Below are 17311 nucleotides of genomic sequence, written 5' to 3'. Positions count from 1 at the left end.
AGAAAGAGGTTTGGTTGTCTTTCCCTAGAGACCCTCAGCTAGGTGGGCAGCATTCTGAAGGGTTGCCTGGGTTGGGGGTCATGGTGGCAGTTGTCTGTGGTCCTTGGCAGGTGGGGCTGGCATTGCCCATGCTGCTCCTCAGCTTGGGCTAAGTGCCGGGCTGCCCTCGGGGCTGTCGCTCACCAGACATTCGTTGGATTTGAAGCTCGCCAGGGACTTGCAGCTGGGAATGGAGGCCAGGGAGCCGCAGAGGCCCAGCATAGAGGGCGTGGGGTCCTTCCCTGGGGAGAGAGGGCGGGTGAGGCTGGGCCAACCAGGCTGTGTGTATGTGGGGCAGGAGACTTCATGGATGAGCAGTAAAAGGACAATCCTCGGGTCACCCCAGGAGACTCTTGGCCTCTTCTGCCACTTTTAATTAAACCCTGATCAAGCATGCCTTGCACGGGCGAGGGACACTGTGTTGTAATCATCAGTGATGTCTCTGTCTACCCCTGAGGTTCAGCCTCTTTGTCCATTTATTAAGCACACAGTGAGCATTTGCTCTGTTTCACACTCTGGGAATACAGAGAATGGACAAGACGTGATCCCTGCCCTCACGGAGCTCACAGTCTGATTGGGGAGACACACACACAGTCACAAACACAGTGTGGTGGGTTACATGTCCAAAGCCTGCCATGTCTCAAAGTCCAGTTATCTGATACAGTGTAGTTATATATCTATATATTTAAAAAAAGAAGAAAAAAGGAAGTCCAGGCATGGGGAAAGCTAGGAAGGGAGAAACCAAGGTGGAGCCAGGGGTGAGGTCAACACAAAATGCATGCGTTGAAGTCCTGGGCCTTCACTCGGAGGGAGTCACTAATTTGGTTCTGAGCTTCCTGGTAGCCAAAGAGAAGGGGGAAACAGGTCAGGTAAGCAGTTCACAGTGTGTATGTGGTAAGAGAAGGCTAGGGTGAGGAGTCCCTGGAGTGTGCACGGTGAGGATGTCTTGCTAAAATGTCCTTGAGGCCTCTGCATATACGGACACTAGAGAGTCCTTTTACCAATGTCCCTATTTTAGAGATGGGGATCTGGGTCAGCGAGGTGAGGCCCGATCAAGCTCACAGGTAGAGGGGGTGCAGCTTCAGCTTGCACTTGGTTCTCTCAGAAACCCCAAACCAGGCTCCTTATTGGTGCTGTGAGCACAGGAAGGGCTGAGAGAAGGGGTTCAGCCATGGCCTCACTGTGGACCCCAGCAAGTTTCCAAAGTATACTGAGTGCCGCGGTGTGTGTGTGTGGATGGGGGTTGCGCTCACCGATGGGGCCCCAGGGTTCCTCATCCCGCTTGCCCTCTCCCATACGCTGGGAGTCTGAGCTCAGGCTGGCCTCTGCAGACAGCGGCTCGGTGCTCATGAAGCTGTGTCTATAGCAGAACAGAAAAGCATGCGGGCTGTGGCCCATAGCTCCAAGCCCTGTTTCCTGGGAGTGGGGTTTGGGGGTGGCAATTGGGTTGGGGCTTACCTCCGATAGAGCTTGGAGTTGCTGGCACCCTCAGGCCTATTGAGTGTGCTCAGGGAGGGCCACTGGTTGACCAGAGGTGTAGTGAACTCCTTGGAACCCTGGGCCAGGGGGGCATGGTCACCGGGGATCAGACCTGTCCTGGGAGGGGGAGGGGGATCAGGCCTGGCTGGGAGGGGGAAGCAAGACTCAGCAAAGTTGGGGGCAGAGCTTAGGAAGGAATCCTGAGTAGCAAAGCTGAGGCTAAGTGCTGCTCAGGCATGGTGGCACACATCTGGAGTTCCAGTGCTAGGAGGTCGAGGCAGAAGGAGCACAAGTCTCAGGCCTGCCACTTAATGGGGCTGTTTCTAAAAGAGGCCAGGAAGGCAGTGTTGGAAGAGTATGAGCTAGCCTGGGGGCAGAAGGGGCTGGGATTAGTGCGCTTGTGTTGGGAGTTGGAGTGAAGGAGTGTTTAGGAGTCAGTTGGGATGAGGAAAGTGGAGAGGGAGGGTACTCTTGAAGGGGTGGGATTTGTTTAGGGAAGAATGGTCTAGGTTGTGGGATCCCTGGGTGATGCAGACCAGAGGCCTAAACAGTGGGGAAGGTACAATAAGGCTGAAGGCCAGGTCCTCTGAGTAATGCGGTCCCTGCACCAGAGCCTGGTGTCTCTAGCTGGAGGGTGATGGAGGTGCGAGATCTTAATGTTGGGGTAATGTTTGGCCACCACAGGATCTTGGGGGAGAGGTGATGGGATGGGTGGGCTGATGCAAATTGAATGTTGGTGTCAGGAAAGTGATGCCATCCTTGGAGTCAGTTTGGGGGCCACAGAGATCAGGGCAGGACAGGAGATGGGCTCACAGCTGCTCCTGCAGCTCCAGGATCACGCCTTCCAGTTCCCGCTTCTCACGCTGATTCTGAGCTGCGGCTTCCTCCAGCTGCAGCTGCAGCCGCCGGTTCTCCGCCTCCAGGTCCTTCAGCTGCGACTCGCGCAGACGCACCAGCTCCTCCAGGTATCCCTGTGGGGAGCCAGCTCAGCCCGGACTTCTAAAGGGGTCCCAGCTGGGGTTCCAGCCTGGACCCTGCCCACTCCACGCCCAGCTCCCGCTCCTCGCCCTACTCAACCTTCTGTGCATAGACAATGCGAAACTTCTGTTCCATCTTGTGCCACTTGCTGTACCAACTGTCCTCGTCGGTGACCAACGGCAGGTAGGGGTGCTCAGGCGAGTTGTCCTCACTGGTGCTGCTCTCCGCACTGTGTCGCTCCTCCTCATCCGTCAGGTAGTCGTAGCTTAGGAGCGGGAGCAGTAGGTGGGGCCAGCTCCACCCCGCCTCGCCCCACTAGTACCCCAACTCCGCCCCTTGGGCAGTGACACCAGGGTGACGCTTGGCGCCCTTCTGGTGCCCATCTCACCCACCGCAATAACGGGGCTGCTCACCTCTGGGTGAACTTTAAGTAGGGCGTGTAATCAATGACCACCGGTGTCTTCCCGTCCAGAACTTCGCCCTTTAGACAGAAGCTGGGGCAGAAGAGCCACAGGGGTGGGGGGGAGGGAATGAGGGGCGTTGGACAGTTGTGGGGGAGAAAGTCCCCTTCGCTACCGCCATGCACACCTCACCTGAAGTCGATGGCGCTGAGCCCAATCAGCATCCCCGTAAGGACAGTGGCTTCTTCCCGCAGCATGATGGCTCCGGAGTCATAGAACCGTCTGCAGGGAGAGGAAACCAGAGACTCCCAAGCGGCCCCGTGCCCAGGACTTCTCTGGAGGAAGAAGACTCCTTCTAGCTCACCAGCGGTGGTCATTGTTTCCCCTCACTGGAACTTGCACCTGACCCCACCCCCACACCTATTATAAGCACTGTCCTGACAAGAGATACTCTTCTGTTCTCTGAGCTAAACAGCCTCTGTCAAGCACTGGGTCACCCCAATACTTGAAATCAGGGAGCATGTCTTAGTCCTCAGTGTTCGTCATACATATAGTAGATCCTCAAAAAACAACTCTGAAATATGCAGACTGGGGATAGAACATAGTAAAAATAAAAATGAGGTTGGAGGACCCCCCCCAACTTCAATAGTTTCCCACCCCACAATGGCACGTTCTGCCTTGTGATCTATGACCCTCCGGACCCGCCTTCTTGGCAAACCCCCAGGCCAAGCACTGAAGCTCCACACATTGAAACTCTGTTCTTGGAAGAATAGTGTGACTGCCTTTGTTTGCAGAGCTGGCAGGGCTGCATGTTGTAGGTCATGGCACAAAGCCAAGTAAAATGGTATGTGACTGAGGTTTCTGCAGTCTCGTTACCAAGACCTCTGGGAGAGGCCAACTACTGGTGCATGCTGGAACTTGTAGTCCAGGTATTGAAGGTTGCTGTGGGACCTAGGATTTAGGCAATGAATGTGCATGTCCAAGAGGTCTGACCTGGTGGTTCGGTTGTCCCGAAGAGCTGTGGTGATGTATTCTGACATACGCTTCTCCATCAGAGCCACCCGGATCCATGCCCGGCCCTAGAAAACATGGTTACCTTTAGTTATCCCAGAGGGAACAATGTATCCAACATCAGGTCTGGTCTCTTTTCCCAGTGCTGTAGGCAAGGGGTAAGGACAGGGCCCTATGTCTAAAGCAGGGGCCAGGCGTGCAGCCCCTCACCTTGGCTCGAGCTGTGCTGATGTTCTCCATGTTCTCAATGCTGCTCACACAGTTGTTGGGCACCTTGCTGCAGGCCAGTCGGATGTAGTCCCAGAAGCCCCGTTGCCCATCTGAGCTAAACCAGCTCACTGGACCTGCTGGGGCACAAGCTGAGCCAGGGCAGGGAGGGGACTCAGGACCAGGGAGTTTGGAAAGGGTTTATGTCATAAAGCCCTCACATGTTTAATAAGCATGAGCTGCCACACATACATGTACAGCCTCCCCCACCATAAGCAGCAGGCTTGCTGGCAGAGAGAGCTGCATGCTCAGTGATGGAGCTGTCGGCAGATGACCCTCTCCCCAGTCTCCTGGGACTGTGCTTTTGTTTCTACGTATAGCCCAGAATCAGGCCCCGGACTAGGGATGGGGTTTAGGAACCCATAGAGGGTATCAATCAGAGCAGGGTGGTGGCTAGAGCCACAAGCTGCGGTTGGCAGGGGTGGGTGATGACGGCCTACCTTTAAACCGGTGACTGAGGATCTGCTCCAAAATGGCTGCGAAATTAACAAACTCCTCAGATGAATCATCAATGGGTTCTGCTGTGTACTTCTCCAGCAAGGTTTTCACAGAGAACCTGGGGGAGAGGAGGGGAGCGGGAGGAGGGTCAGACAGGGTGGTAGAGGGCGGGGGTCGGAGAGGAAGGAATAGGCAGAGAAGGGGTCACGAAGGGCATGGATTGATGTGGGGGCCGATGAACCCAGAGTGACCCCAGGAGATTCCCAACCAGGTGGGATAAGAAGGCAACAGTACAGGGAAGAGGACAGGAAGGACACCGATTGGCAAAGTGGGTGCAGAAGAGACAGCCAGAGAAAGGGAGCTTCCGGGATAAGGTATGAGGGAGGATGAAGCCATATGTAGAAAAACAAGACAGCAAGAGCTCGGGGAGCATCCCCAGACCCTTTGTCCCCATCACCCTTCAGAGTGACATTTTCTGTATGTGTGGATTGAGGATCAGCCAGGAGTCAGAAGCCAGTTTGCACCCGTACCCCAGACAGTCTTCAACATTGCTGGAACGAGCTCCCATCCCTCTGGGGCTGGGGGTCACCTGTGCCAGAGCACATGAGCTGTGCACATGGAACGCAGGCATGCATGCACAGTCAGGTGGATACTCAGCTCCGGGACATCCATCCTCCCCCTTCTCAGCTAGCCCACCCACACACCAGCTGCCCAGAGCTAGGCAGTGTAGAGCTTGGGGCGTGGGGGGAGAACGCAGGGTATGGGTCTGACATACATCCGGTGGGAGGGAGCTCTGGCAGTAGGTCCCTGGAAGGGATGTGGGGGCCCAGACCCTGGTTTCTCAGGGAGAAGGCCAAAGAAGGCAAGTGAGGCCAAGGGGTTGGAGTCAAGCCGCCCCCACCACTTTCCCCAGCCTTGCTCAAGCCTCCTGCATCCTCCGCCATCTCCCCTCTGTAGTCTCTTGCCATCTTTGCAGTGAGTGGGACAAGGACAGGACGTGCAGCTCCTAGCATCTTACTACTGCTGTCTCTGGAGACAGCAGGAACAGTGGTCCAGGCGTAGGGAGGTACTTGACTCTGTCCTTTTTTTTTTTTTTTTTTTGGAGCCTGTCCTGGAACTCGCTCTGTAGACCAGGCTGGTCTCGAACTCACAGAGATCCGCCTGCCTCTGCCTCCCGAGTGCTGGGATTAAAGGCGTGCGCCACCATCGCCCGGCTGACTCTGTCCTTTTATTCTACACATGTTTACCAAGCCGATCACTGTGTCCAGAACTATATGTCATAAGTATCAACCCACCTGCCCTTGTCACCGTTCTGGAGGTAGATCCTCTCATGACCACCTTCTGCATATAATAGGTACAGGGACTAAAGGCTCCAGGATGAACTGATCAGAAACATGTAACTTGGGAGGAGGCAAGTGTTCGCCCTATTCTCCATCCTTGACTCGTTCTACTGTCTTGCGACTTCCCAGTGGCTATTATAATCACTGAGAATTGGCCAGTAAGCTAGTCCAATGGACAAAGGCGCACGCCACTAAGCCCAGTGACCCGAGTTCAACCCCAGGACCACCGTGGTGGAAGGAGAGCCCCTACCCCCATCCGATGTCCTCTGACCTCCACACTCACACGGTGGCACATGCACATACAAAATAAGTAAACAAACACATAAATGTCATTTTTTTAAAGAGGATTAGCCAGGAGTGGTGGCATATGACTTTGGTCTCAGTACTCAGCAGGCAGACTAGGAGCATCTCTGTGAGTTCCAGGGCAGCTAAGAACTACACAGAGAGATGCTGCCTAAAAATAAATGATAAATAAATAAAAACAAATAAATAAAAATCAAACATACAAGCAAGTACTGAGGCTCCGAGAAGCCCCTGCTCTCTGTCGTCTGCTCTAGAAATCTCACTGGAACACTGGCCAGGAAGACCCTCAAGCACAACCCACAGGGCCTCTCTCCACCACCTTCCTTTGGGCTTCCCCAGGGGTAGAGCCTGAGGCCAGACTGGTAAGTGCTGGACTGTGTTAGAGGGAAGCAGGCTGCTCACTGCAAAGCCTTTTTCCCTGGGTGCTAACGGAAATACCAGCACTTGCCTCCTTCAACATTGGTTCAGATCCCAGGCAAGGATGGCAGAAGGTGAAAGTGTATGGATTTCTGGGCACAGGCCAGGTGAGGAGTCAAGACTGCCCCACCAGGAGGCCATTATCTGGGCCTTGTTATGCGCACCATCAATTTGTGGTCATCTGGGTCAGACTTCAGTAGAGGCCTGGGGCTTGGTCAGCATGGCAGCCATCAGCCATCTGTTCTTGGGGGAGCAGAAAGCTGGTCAGGGCCTCTAGGAACCCCATGGTGTTGGCTTGGTTAGAAGGAGCATAGCAGCTGAGGGTTACCATGGAGACAGGGAGGCCAGGGCCCAGGGGAGCCTTACAGCCTGCTATAGGGAGCTGCTGGAGGAGACCCACGTGACAGTGAGGAGGCAGCAGGGGTCCCTGGGGTTTTGGAGAATTTGTTGTGTCCCTAACCCTTGTTCCCCACTCTGAGCTGCCCCCAAGTCGCCCGAACCTCTGTCTCTCCATCTTAGGCCAAGTGGCTCCCTCCCACCCACCCCATCACCCCCAAACACACTCAGAGCCCCAGCTATTCTGGCAGGTAAGAAAAATATGCACCTAGATGGCCAAGAGCCAGGAGGGACAAGAAGAGCGTCACTGAGATAACTGTTTCTGTGTGCCAGGAACTGGCACAACACGACCCATTCTGTGGTACAGCTTTTACATCTAAGATGTAAAAATCTAAGATCTAAAATAAAGCACCAAAGGCTCAGAGTGGTTAGGAAACCTCCACAAGGTTGCACAGCTAAGGACTGAAGCAAAAGCTCGATCCTAGGCCCATGTGGATCCAAGGGCAGAAATCTCCTGACACCACCCTGACAGGATTTGGGGAAGGAGGGCAGAGACAGTGTCTGTGCTCTGGGTTAGGTCACCGATATACTCCTTTCGTCCACACAGCCCAGCCACCATCAATCACACAGGGCCGGTGCACACAGGACTTTCGAGACACTGGGAAGGAGAGGTTCTGAGACAGAGGCAACATGGCCGGGCAGGCGCCCTGGAGCTCTGGGTGCTGGGAGGCTGGGCATCGGGTGGGCAGAGGAGTTATGCTGAGGCTTATGTGCAGGCAGGTGGGACTGGCAAGGAAGGACAGTCAACCCTTCACCCAGGAGCAATATAATCCAAGCATTTGGTGGCCATGGCGGGCGTGGAGGCTGCAGGTGGGGAAGGCAGGGGGCATGGAGATCCCAGAGGAAGAGGCAAGGACAGGTGGGGGCTTGGGAGAGAGCCTGCACAGCTGGCAGCTTTCTGGCCTCAGAGCAGGGCAAGGAGGGTGAGTCACTGCAGGGCTGAAGTGGGAAGGGCTACTTCCTGGTGTCCAGGAAAGCTGAGAATTTCCCAGCCCTGCAACAGCCCCACCCTCCGAGATTTGGGGATCTGGGCTCCCTGTCTCCACTCGCAATCAAGGGCCCAGGCTTCTGCAGCGAGGCCCTGGATGCTTCCTATAGCAGGGTAGTGCCTCGACCTTCACTGATGGATTCAGGGGCTTTGCTGTGTGCCCAGTTGAACCTGCCACAGGCTGCAACTGCTCCCAAACACCATCCTTGCTTCATGAAGAAGGGTTGAGCTTAGAAAAGTCTCTTCAGAAAGCTCCACCCCAAGAGGCCAAGATGACAGGGGTGGCAAGAGGGGACTTGGAGGACATCCACCCCCAACCCCATTGAGTCCCCTCTGCCCACCCTGCCCCCACTGCCAGGAAGAGAGCCAGCCATCCTCCCCCTCCTCCTCTCACACACAATGTCACTTCCTGGTTCTCACAGGAAGCTGCAGTGCCAATTAAACTATCTTCATCCCCCCCAAAACCACAGGCCGGGCATAGGCCTGGCTTAGTCAAGAGGAATAAGGACCGGCATTTCAGTCTGCCTCCAGGCTCCGGGCCTGGGAAGGATAGCGAGCGCGTTCCTTCTAAGTCTGGCTGTTCTGCCTTTTTCAGCGGTTGTAGAGCATCCCCGTGAGCATGTTCAACCCTTAGATTTCTCAGCCCTCCCCAAACCCTCTCTCTAACCACCTCACCCGGATCGCCAGGGGCGCCCACCTGCACACGGTGATCAGGTTCCTGCGCTCCACGATCACGTTGCGGGAAGATGCTTTCTTGGAGGGCAGCCCCAGAGCCATGGTGGTCTGGACAAAGCTCGCTTCCATTCAGATGTGAGGCCACTGCTGCCGCCACCCGCTGCCCCCCACCCCACCCGGAGCCCCGGGCCCCTCGCAGGATCACGGCTGGGCCCTCTGCCCCCCGGGGCCCTTCGGCCTCTTCACTGCCATCCCTCGGCCTCGACTCCTAGTGCCCGGCCCCTTCGCTCCCTCCCCCGGCAGCGATTCCGGAGCAAAACAAGGCCGGGGAGGGAGCTCTCCGAGGTGCTGAGCCGGGGCTCGTCACCCCCTCCCCCAGTCGCCTGCTCACCCCTCCAGTCGGTGACGTCAGGGCCATATGGCCCCGCCCCCCAGCAGCCCGGGACCAATCCGCAAAGGGCGCAGGATTTGCGGGGGAGGGGAAGGACTGAGGTCCCTGAAGGAGCGGAGGGGGTCCCCGGGAGAAACAGTGATTGTGTAGGAAAGGACCCTATTCTCCAACCCCCACACGCTGGGGATCCTCGCTTGGCGTCTCAGTTTTGACGCTTTTTTCCCCTTGTTTCTAACCTGCAGTCTGTGGTGTCTATTTCTGATCTCGAATCGTAGCCTGAAGAATGGAGACCCTCACCGCCTGCACCCTTTTCCGCCCTGCCCCCCACCCAGTCAGCCCAGGCATCTCAGCCAGACCTGGGCCACTTTCAGAGACTGTAGGTGGCCTTAAGGTGGTAACCCAGATACTAAAGCGGGGTGGGGGTGTTGTGTTCGTTTGCGGTAGCCAGCAAGCCAGTGTCTCCGCGGGTGGAGGATGGGAACCCAGCGAAACCATCTGAGTCCGGAACCTGGAACCACTCAGGATAGGGATTTGGGGTTACTGGCAGTTAGGTGCCCTGGACTCCATGGGGGTTCTCAGTAGCAGCCACCCCAACGACCAGCAGATTTAAGGGTTAACCCTTTGACTGCCTACGTTGCTGCAGCCCTCAGGCGGGCCCGGTCAAAAATGGTTAGCTTTTAAATTGGGCCGGACTGAAGGTCTCTGGCTTCTCTGCTACCGTTGTCTTCCATGCTGTTCTTCATATTCCTGATCGCCTGCTTCGTTCCGAATAAACCAGCTCCAGGATTTGAACAAGCTCGTGATCAATTGGTTTGCTCCGGTTAACCGGGAGCATAAGACTTCTCTATACATTATGGAAAGCAATACCTTATCAGATCTGATTTGCGCCATTTTCTCCCATTCTGTAGGCTGTCTTTTAAAATTATCGATACTGTCATTTAATTCAAAAAACTTAAATTTCCATGAAGTCCAACCTGGCGCTTTTTTTTTTTTCATTTGTTGGCTGCGTCTTTGGTGTCAAATCCTAGAAATCATTGCCTTTGTATGTTTTTGTGTTTTGTTTTATTGTTTTGGGTTTTGGTTTTGTTTTGAGACAGTGTCTCACTATATAGCTCTGACTGGCCTGGAAGTCCATTTGCAGACCAAATTTCTCCAACCGCCTCTGCCTCCTGAGTGCTGTCATTAAAGGTGTGCGCCACCCTGCCCCTCCACTTTAAGTGGATTTTGGAAGTAATGTCAGGTACTGTCTCTCCCCCATTGACTGGTCTTGTCATGCACACACAGAATGATTTGGCCATATATCCAAGAGTCTATAGCTAAGGTCTCTGTTTTGCCCATTGGTCTATGTCTGCCTTTATGTATTTGCTCGCACATCTTGATAAATGAAGATGTCTGGTAAGGTGTTTTTCCTTGTGGTGTGATTTAAACTCAGGGCCTCGCACATCTAGGAGAATACTCTACCACTGGCTACCTCCCAGCTCGGTATTGTTTGGACCTGTTTGTTCTTTATCCTATCCTGACTTATGATAACTGTTTCCTTCCTTTTTATTATACTGTTATCACCTATGTGTGCAACAATAAAGCACTATAACATTCCAGTGTTGAAACTTTATAGAGCTGAAGTCAGGTCTGCATGAAGATGGGACTACTTCCTCCCCTCCTCCCCATTTTTCTCCTCTTCTTCCTCCTCACTACGTGGGCCCGCCTGCCTCTGCCTCCTGAGTGCTGGGGTTAAAGGTGTGTGACCACACCCAGTCAGTGATTGTTTCTTTCAACATTAGTTAGGAGACTCTTCTTTCTTTCTTTCTTTCTTTCTTTCTTTCTTTCTTTCTTTCTTTTCTTTTCTTTTCTTTTCTTTTTTTAAAGTTTTTCGAGACAGGGTTTCTCTGTAGCTTTGGAGCCTGTCCTGGAACTAGCTCTTGTAGACCAGGTTGGCCTCGAACTTACAGAGATCCACCTGCCTCTGCCACCTGAGTGCTGGGATTAAAGGCATGCACCACTACCGCCCGGCCCTTTCTTCCTTTCTTTTCTCTCTCTCTCTCTCTCTCTCTCTCTCTCTCTCTCTCTTTCTTTCTTTCTTTCTTTCTTTCTTTCTAGAAGACTCGTTTTTCTTATATGTTATTCCAGTGTGAGTCTATGGCATGTGTATCTATTCTACCATGAAGGTAATCTTGTGTTTAAGACCAGGTCTGGTCAGGAAAGCAGAGAGTACATTGTGTGTCTCAGTAGAGGGGTTGTAAGAACAGGAAACTGATTCCTCAGGGGCCGGCACACTGAAAGAGCAAGGAGAAGAGAATGTCGAGACAACACAGAAGTAGTAGTGACAGATGGCAGCCAGGACTGAGAAAGAGCAGAGGTGGCGTTTTTTATCTAAATTGTTCTATTTACCAATAATACTGGGGAGTCAGATATCGAGGTGAAAACCTGCTAAGAAACAACCAGTTGGCCTTCCTTTTTGGCCTGAGACCTAGCAAAGGGGCATCTCTCCTTTCCCCAACCAAAAAGGCCCAAGAATCTCTAAGTTCCTCTCCATTAGGGAGTGTTCAGGGCAAAGATGTGTTACATTAATTATGCTGACTTTGTTAATGCTGTAAAGATGTGTTACTTTTGTTTCTGCTGCCTTTGTTGATGACATAAAGATCGGCTACGTTTGTTTCTGCTGCCTTTGTTTAACCGTGTAAAGATATGTTGCATTTGTTTCAACTTGCCTGCCTAAGGCACCTGATTGGTCTAATAAAAAGCTGAATGACCAATAGCTAGGCAGGATAGGAATAGGCAGTGCTGGCAGGGAGAATAAGTAGGAGGAGAAAATTAGGCAAAGGAGAGGAGGGGGGTTGAATAAGAAAGAAAAAGGGATACACCTGGGGCCAGAAGTTGGGCAGTCACCAGCCAGCCAAACCATAAGAAGCAGCGAAAATAAACATACAGAAAGAAAGAAAGGTAAAAATTCCTGAGGCAAATGTAGATGAAGACAAACAGGTTAAGTTATAAGAGCTGGGGGACAAGCATAAGATAAGGCCAAGCATTAATCAATAATAAGTCTGTGTCATGATTTGGGAGCTGGTTGGTAGCCTAAAATAAAAAGCCTGGTATACCTCCCTACTCCTTCCTGTGTGCCTTTCCATCTTCCAGGTCCTCCATACTCTCTATAGCTAATTCTTGTCAACTAGTTGCTGGTTCCACCCCCATCCAAGTTTAATTTTATTAACACATGTAACAACTGCATCTGTGTTACCCTCTCAGTACAGTTCACATGCCACCGTACCTCATGCAAACCGGGAAAGGGCCTGGAGATTTTTTTTTTTTTTTCGAGACAGGGTTTCTCCGTAGCTTTTGGTTCCTGTCCTGGAACTAGCTCTTGTAGACCAGGCTGGCCTCGAACTCACAGAGATCTGCCTGTCTCTGCCTCCCTAGTGCTGGGATTAAAGGCGTGCGCCACCATTGCCCAGCAAGGGCCTGGAGATTAAAAGATTGAGAGACCTGGGTCAGCAGATTCAACCTTGGGAACACCCGTAAATACCTAGGTGCTGCACAAGGGATTCCCTCCAGGCAGGTGGGAAATTGCCACACCCAAGATGGAGTAAACAATGCCCTACAGCTAATCACCTGGCAGGGCAGAGGGAGCACAGGAACAAACAGAATGTTTTAGCTGGCTGACCAGAAACTGTCCTCAAGATGAACCCCAGGAGCAGGGGTAGACCCCGGGGCCCTACACCACAGTCTCGGGGTCTCACAGTGCAATTAAACATCTGGCGACACCCAGAACTATACCGTTGGAGCCCCACGGAGTTGAGAAACAGGCTCAGGAGAAGCTACCACAGGAGACTGTTCATTCCTTCTCAGACCCTCTCTGGTGGTTCCCAGAGCACAGAAGGAAGCTCAGGGCTGGACACTACGTCCAGTGGCAAAGTAACTATGAAAACGGAGCAAATGGTAGCTAAATAACTCAACTAATCCTCCTCTCCCCTTGCCTTCTGGTCTTCTTTTGTGTCTCTCTTTAGCAGAATCTGAGAGAAAGAGAGTGATGGATTCTGGGATATTAGGTAGCAGAGTCATAACGCAGTCATGAGGTCATATATCAGAGAGATCTGGAAAGAAGATGGGAAAGCCACCAAGGCAAGTTTTGCACTTTCCTCACTCAGCCTCCAGGCAGCTTTCTGTATCTGTTGGAACAAGAACAATTTCAGGACTCTGCCTGATAAGATACCACTGTCCTTTGTGATGTGGGGATGTTGAGGTGTTCAGGTGCTTTGGCTGACAGTGGGTATACAAACCCCAGCAGTGAAAGCAGCCATCTCCCCGTGAGGCTGATGATGCTCCAGGACCAGCCCAAATTTCTTCAGAGGATCCTGTAACCCAATGATTACAATGCAAAGGTAAATACCAACACCAATACCTTGTTTCAAGTGGGAGAGGAAAATTAATATTTAGAGAGAATGTGGAACACAAAACTATCAAGAAAAAACCCACACAGGACTGGGGAGGTGGCTCAGTCCATACAGGGCTTATTGTAAACAAGAGGACTTATGCTCAGATCTGCAGCACTCGGTAAAAAGACGACTGGTGAGTGCGCCGATAATCTCAGGGCTGGTGAAGGTAGGGGAGATGGAGGCAGGATGACTCCTGGAAAGTTCCAGGTTCAGTGAGAGATCCTCTTTAAAAAAAAAAAAAAAAGGGCTGGAGAGATGGCTCAGAGGTTAAGAGCACTGGCTGTAAATAAATAAATAAATAAATAAATAAATAAATAAATAAATAAGCAAGCACTGGCTGCTCTTCCAGAGGTGCTGAGTTCAATTCCCAGCAACCATATGGTGCCTCACAACCATCTGTAATTTGATCTGGTTCCCTCTTCTGGCATGCAGACAGAACACTGTATAAATAATAAATAAATAAATTTTTAAAAAAAGAAAAGAAGCCGGGCGGTGGTGGCGCACGCCTTTAATCCCAGCACTTGGGAGGCAGAGGCAGGCGGATCTCTGTGAGTTCGAGACCAGCCTGGTCTACAGAGCTAGTTCCAGGATAGGCTCCAAAACCACAGAGAAACCCTGTCTCGAAAACCCAAAAAAAAAAAAAAAAAAAGAAAGAAAAGAAAAGAAAAAGAAGAAGAGAAAAAGATTGAGAAAGACACTCCTGATCTCCACACTCCTCCCATGTACCACACACAAAAAGACAAGCATTCCCATGGCTTCTGCGGTCCTTGTTTCTTTTATGTCTTCTCAGTTTACTTCCCAGAGATAGAGTTTTATGTAGTCCAGACTGGCCTCAAATTACAATCCTCCTGTTTCAACCTCCCAAATGCTGGGATTACAGGCATGGGTCACTGTGCCCAGCAATCCTTATTTTTATGGCATATTTATTTATACATTTCCTCTACTGTATTACCTATTTTTGTTACACTCTTAGCCAACACATTTATTTATTTATCAATTTGGGTAACTAGCTCTTTATACTTGCAGAATTTGAGTTCTCATGGCCAGTGAGATGGGTTTACAGTACCAGTCATGTGCGTTCCCTCCTGTGGGCAGGCCTCAGATCTAAGCAGACACTGATTGGTTCTTGCCTAACAGGTTATATGATAGCCAGCACAGGTAAGATCACTGAGGTCTTTTCTCCCCCGTGTCTTAAATAACACTTTCCATCTCTCTTAAAGCTAGCCAGCAGTGATGAAATTTCCACGCCCATTCCAGATTGGTTTCTGGCGTTCTTTGTTTTTTCGTTTTGTTTTGTTTTTGAGACAAGGTTTTTTTTTTGTAGCCCTGTCTGTCCTAGAATTCACCCTGTAGACCAGGCTGGTCTCAAATTCAGACATCTGCCTGCCTCTGCTTCCTGATTGCTGGGATTAAAGAAAGGTTTGCATCACCATTGCCTGGCCCAGACTGATTTCTCTACATCATGCCACCAAACAGGGTGGTGTCTTTGGTAACAGGATCTAGTTATTACGTGATGCCTCACATTCTTAACTTTTCTGATAACACACTTTCGGACCCATTTCTTCTTTCCATGACACATTCCTAGGTGCTCCAACATCACTTTGCAAATAAATACTTGCCTTTGACTCCTTAGCTCAGATACTGCTTTTAGGAGGAAATCCAAACAGTAGCATTTGATATCCAAAGTTGTCCTAGGGAGAAGACCCCAGAACAAACTAATAGAGTGTATCACACATCATCCATACAGCAGCTGGATTCCATTGCTGGGATAAGTGGGATACTGATGTCACTGGAGTGTGTAACCTGTCAGTAATGAAACCTCTGGTGGACTGGACTGGATACAGAGAGGCAACACCTGTGCAATTGCTCTAATATTGGAGTATAAGGGGTAACCAGTGGTTATAAAAAATGTAGAAAACAAGGCACAGTATGGTAGTCCATTTCTGCAACCCCAGCACTCAGCAAACAAAAGGATCTTGGATTGCATAGGGAGAACTTGTCTTTTAAACAGATCATGGAGGCCAGGTGCTGTCGTTGTAAGTCTTTAATACCAGCAGTTGGGAGGCAAAGGCAGGCAGATCTCTCTGAGTTCAAGGCCAGCCTGCTCGATTAAGCAAGTTCCAGGACACCCAGGGCTACACAGAGAAACCCTATCTTGAAAAATCCAAAATAAATAAATAGATAAATAATAAAATGAAGGGGGAAAAAGATCATGGAATTAGTTGGTTGTGCTAGATGTCATCAAAATGTAAAAGGGAAAAAGACGGATTTCCCACCAAGTAATTTTAAACTTGGGGTAGAGCTAAAAGCTAGAATTCTCTATGGCAAAAATTGAAGGAAAAACACCTCCTGCAACCTATGTGTTGTAGAATATTATTTTAAAGTGTGTTACTGCCGGGCGTGGTGGCGCACGCCTTTAATCCCAGCACTCGGGAGGCAGAGGCAGGCGGATCTCTGTGAGTTCGAGACCAGCCTGGTCTACAGAGCTAGTTCCAGGACAGGTTCCAAAGCCACAGAGAAACCCTGTCTCGAAAAACCAAAAAAATAAAAAAATAAAAAAAATAAAGTGTGTTACTTTTAGCCGGGCGGTGGTGGCGCACGCCGCCTTTAATCCCAGCACTCGGGAGGCAGAGGCAGGCGGATCTCTGTGAGTTCGAGACCAGCCTGGTTTACAGAGCTAGTTCCAGGACAGGCTCAAAACCCTGTTTCGAAAAACCAAAAAAAAAAAAAAAAAAAAAAACCGAGGAGCAAGCTAGAACAAAGAACAAGAAGGACGTTGAGGGTCAGCCACCCAGCCTGCTACCCATGGAGTAAGAGTGAAATTAAGATATACAGAAGTAAGAAAAGGAAAAAGCCCAGAGGCAAAAGGTAGTCGGGGATAATTTAAGAAAAGCTGGCAGGAAACAAGCTGAGCTAAGGCCGGGAGTTTATAAGTAATAAGTCTCTGTGTGAATTTATATGGGAGCTGGGTGGCGGGCCCCCAAAAGAGTAAAGAATAAATAAAACAACCAGAAACAATACCTATGGAAGTAGGCTGTGCTGAAAGTCAATCCTGTAATCTAATTTTGAAAGTATGAGACCCCAGTAACTCAGAGCAACTAATAGAAGGAGCAGGACTCAGCTGGGTGGTGGTGGCACATACCTTTAATCCAGAATTTGGGAGGCAGAGGCAGGAGAATCTCTGTGAGTTCGAAGCCAACCTGATTTACAGAGTGAGTTCCAGGACTGGCTCCCTAGCTACTGAGAAATCCTGTTTTGAAAAACCAAAGAAGGAGGAGGAGGAGGAGAAAGAGGAGGAGGAGGGGGAGGAGGACTCTATTCTGAGACCTGGTATGGGACTATATGTTCTGGTACTTGGGAAAGCTTATTCCTAGTCCTTGAAGTCAAAGAGTGACCCCTCCTCCTCGGCAGAAGAAGCCTCACAAGATGATACTTGCCCTTTTTAAGGTCTGACCCTGGCTTCATGGTGCTAGACCAATTACTATGGTCAAATCTTATCATGGACCAGGTGTGGAAGAACTTTCCCAGATGTGGGAACTCAGAAATCATTCTTCGAAAGGGCTGCTGGAGCTGACTAGTAGCCCAGCAGACATCAGGGGAGCATGCTCGGTTAGAACCTTGGAAGTGCTGGACTGCTGTCAGGAGGTGGCTGGAACACAAGGCTGAATAAGAGAGATGTGGTTGATGTGGAAACACATGACCACACCCAAGTCTAGATATAATGTTTAAAGGTCTGGCAAGGACACCTGAAGCCAGTT

General features: G+C 50.9%; 1 protein-coding gene across 6 annotated transcripts; it reads right to left on the bottom strand.

The window, feature by feature from the left end:
• Positions 1-20: 20 nt before the first annotated feature.
• Rundc3a (RUN domain containing 3A) lies at positions 21-9096 on the bottom strand. Of its 6 annotated transcripts, none has more exons than XM_057774753.1 (11): positions 8755-9096; positions 4616-4731; positions 4119-4267; positions 3891-3976; positions 3090-3179; positions 2910-2990; positions 2596-2761; positions 2332-2489; positions 1498-1635; positions 1293-1399; positions 21-281 (listed from the first exon to the last, which is right to left on the bottom strand). In XM_057774753.1, the coding sequence occupies exons 1-11, from the start codon at positions 8859-8861 to the stop codon at positions 139-141; spliced, it is 1341 nt and encodes a 446-aa protein (XP_057630736.1). In that variant the 5' UTR covers positions 8862-9096; the 3' UTR covers positions 21-138. The 6 variants fall into 6 exon arrangements, with proteins under 6 accessions (XP_057630736.1, XP_057630737.1, XP_057630738.1 ...); XM_057774754.1 differs by having other exon boundaries at positions 4119-4255; XM_057774755.1 differs by having other exon boundaries at positions 4119-4252.
• Between the last annotated feature and the right edge of the window lie 8215 nt (positions 9097-17311).

This window comes from Chionomys nivalis, chromosome 7 (genome assembly GCF_950005125.1).
Source record: "Chionomys nivalis chromosome 7, mChiNiv1.1, whole genome shotgun sequence".
Lineage (NCBI taxonomy): Eukaryota > Metazoa > Chordata > Mammalia > Rodentia > Cricetidae > Chionomys > Chionomys nivalis.
The sequence above is the reverse complement of the archived record's forward strand: the minus strand, read 5'-3'. Positions and strand labels throughout refer to the sequence as shown.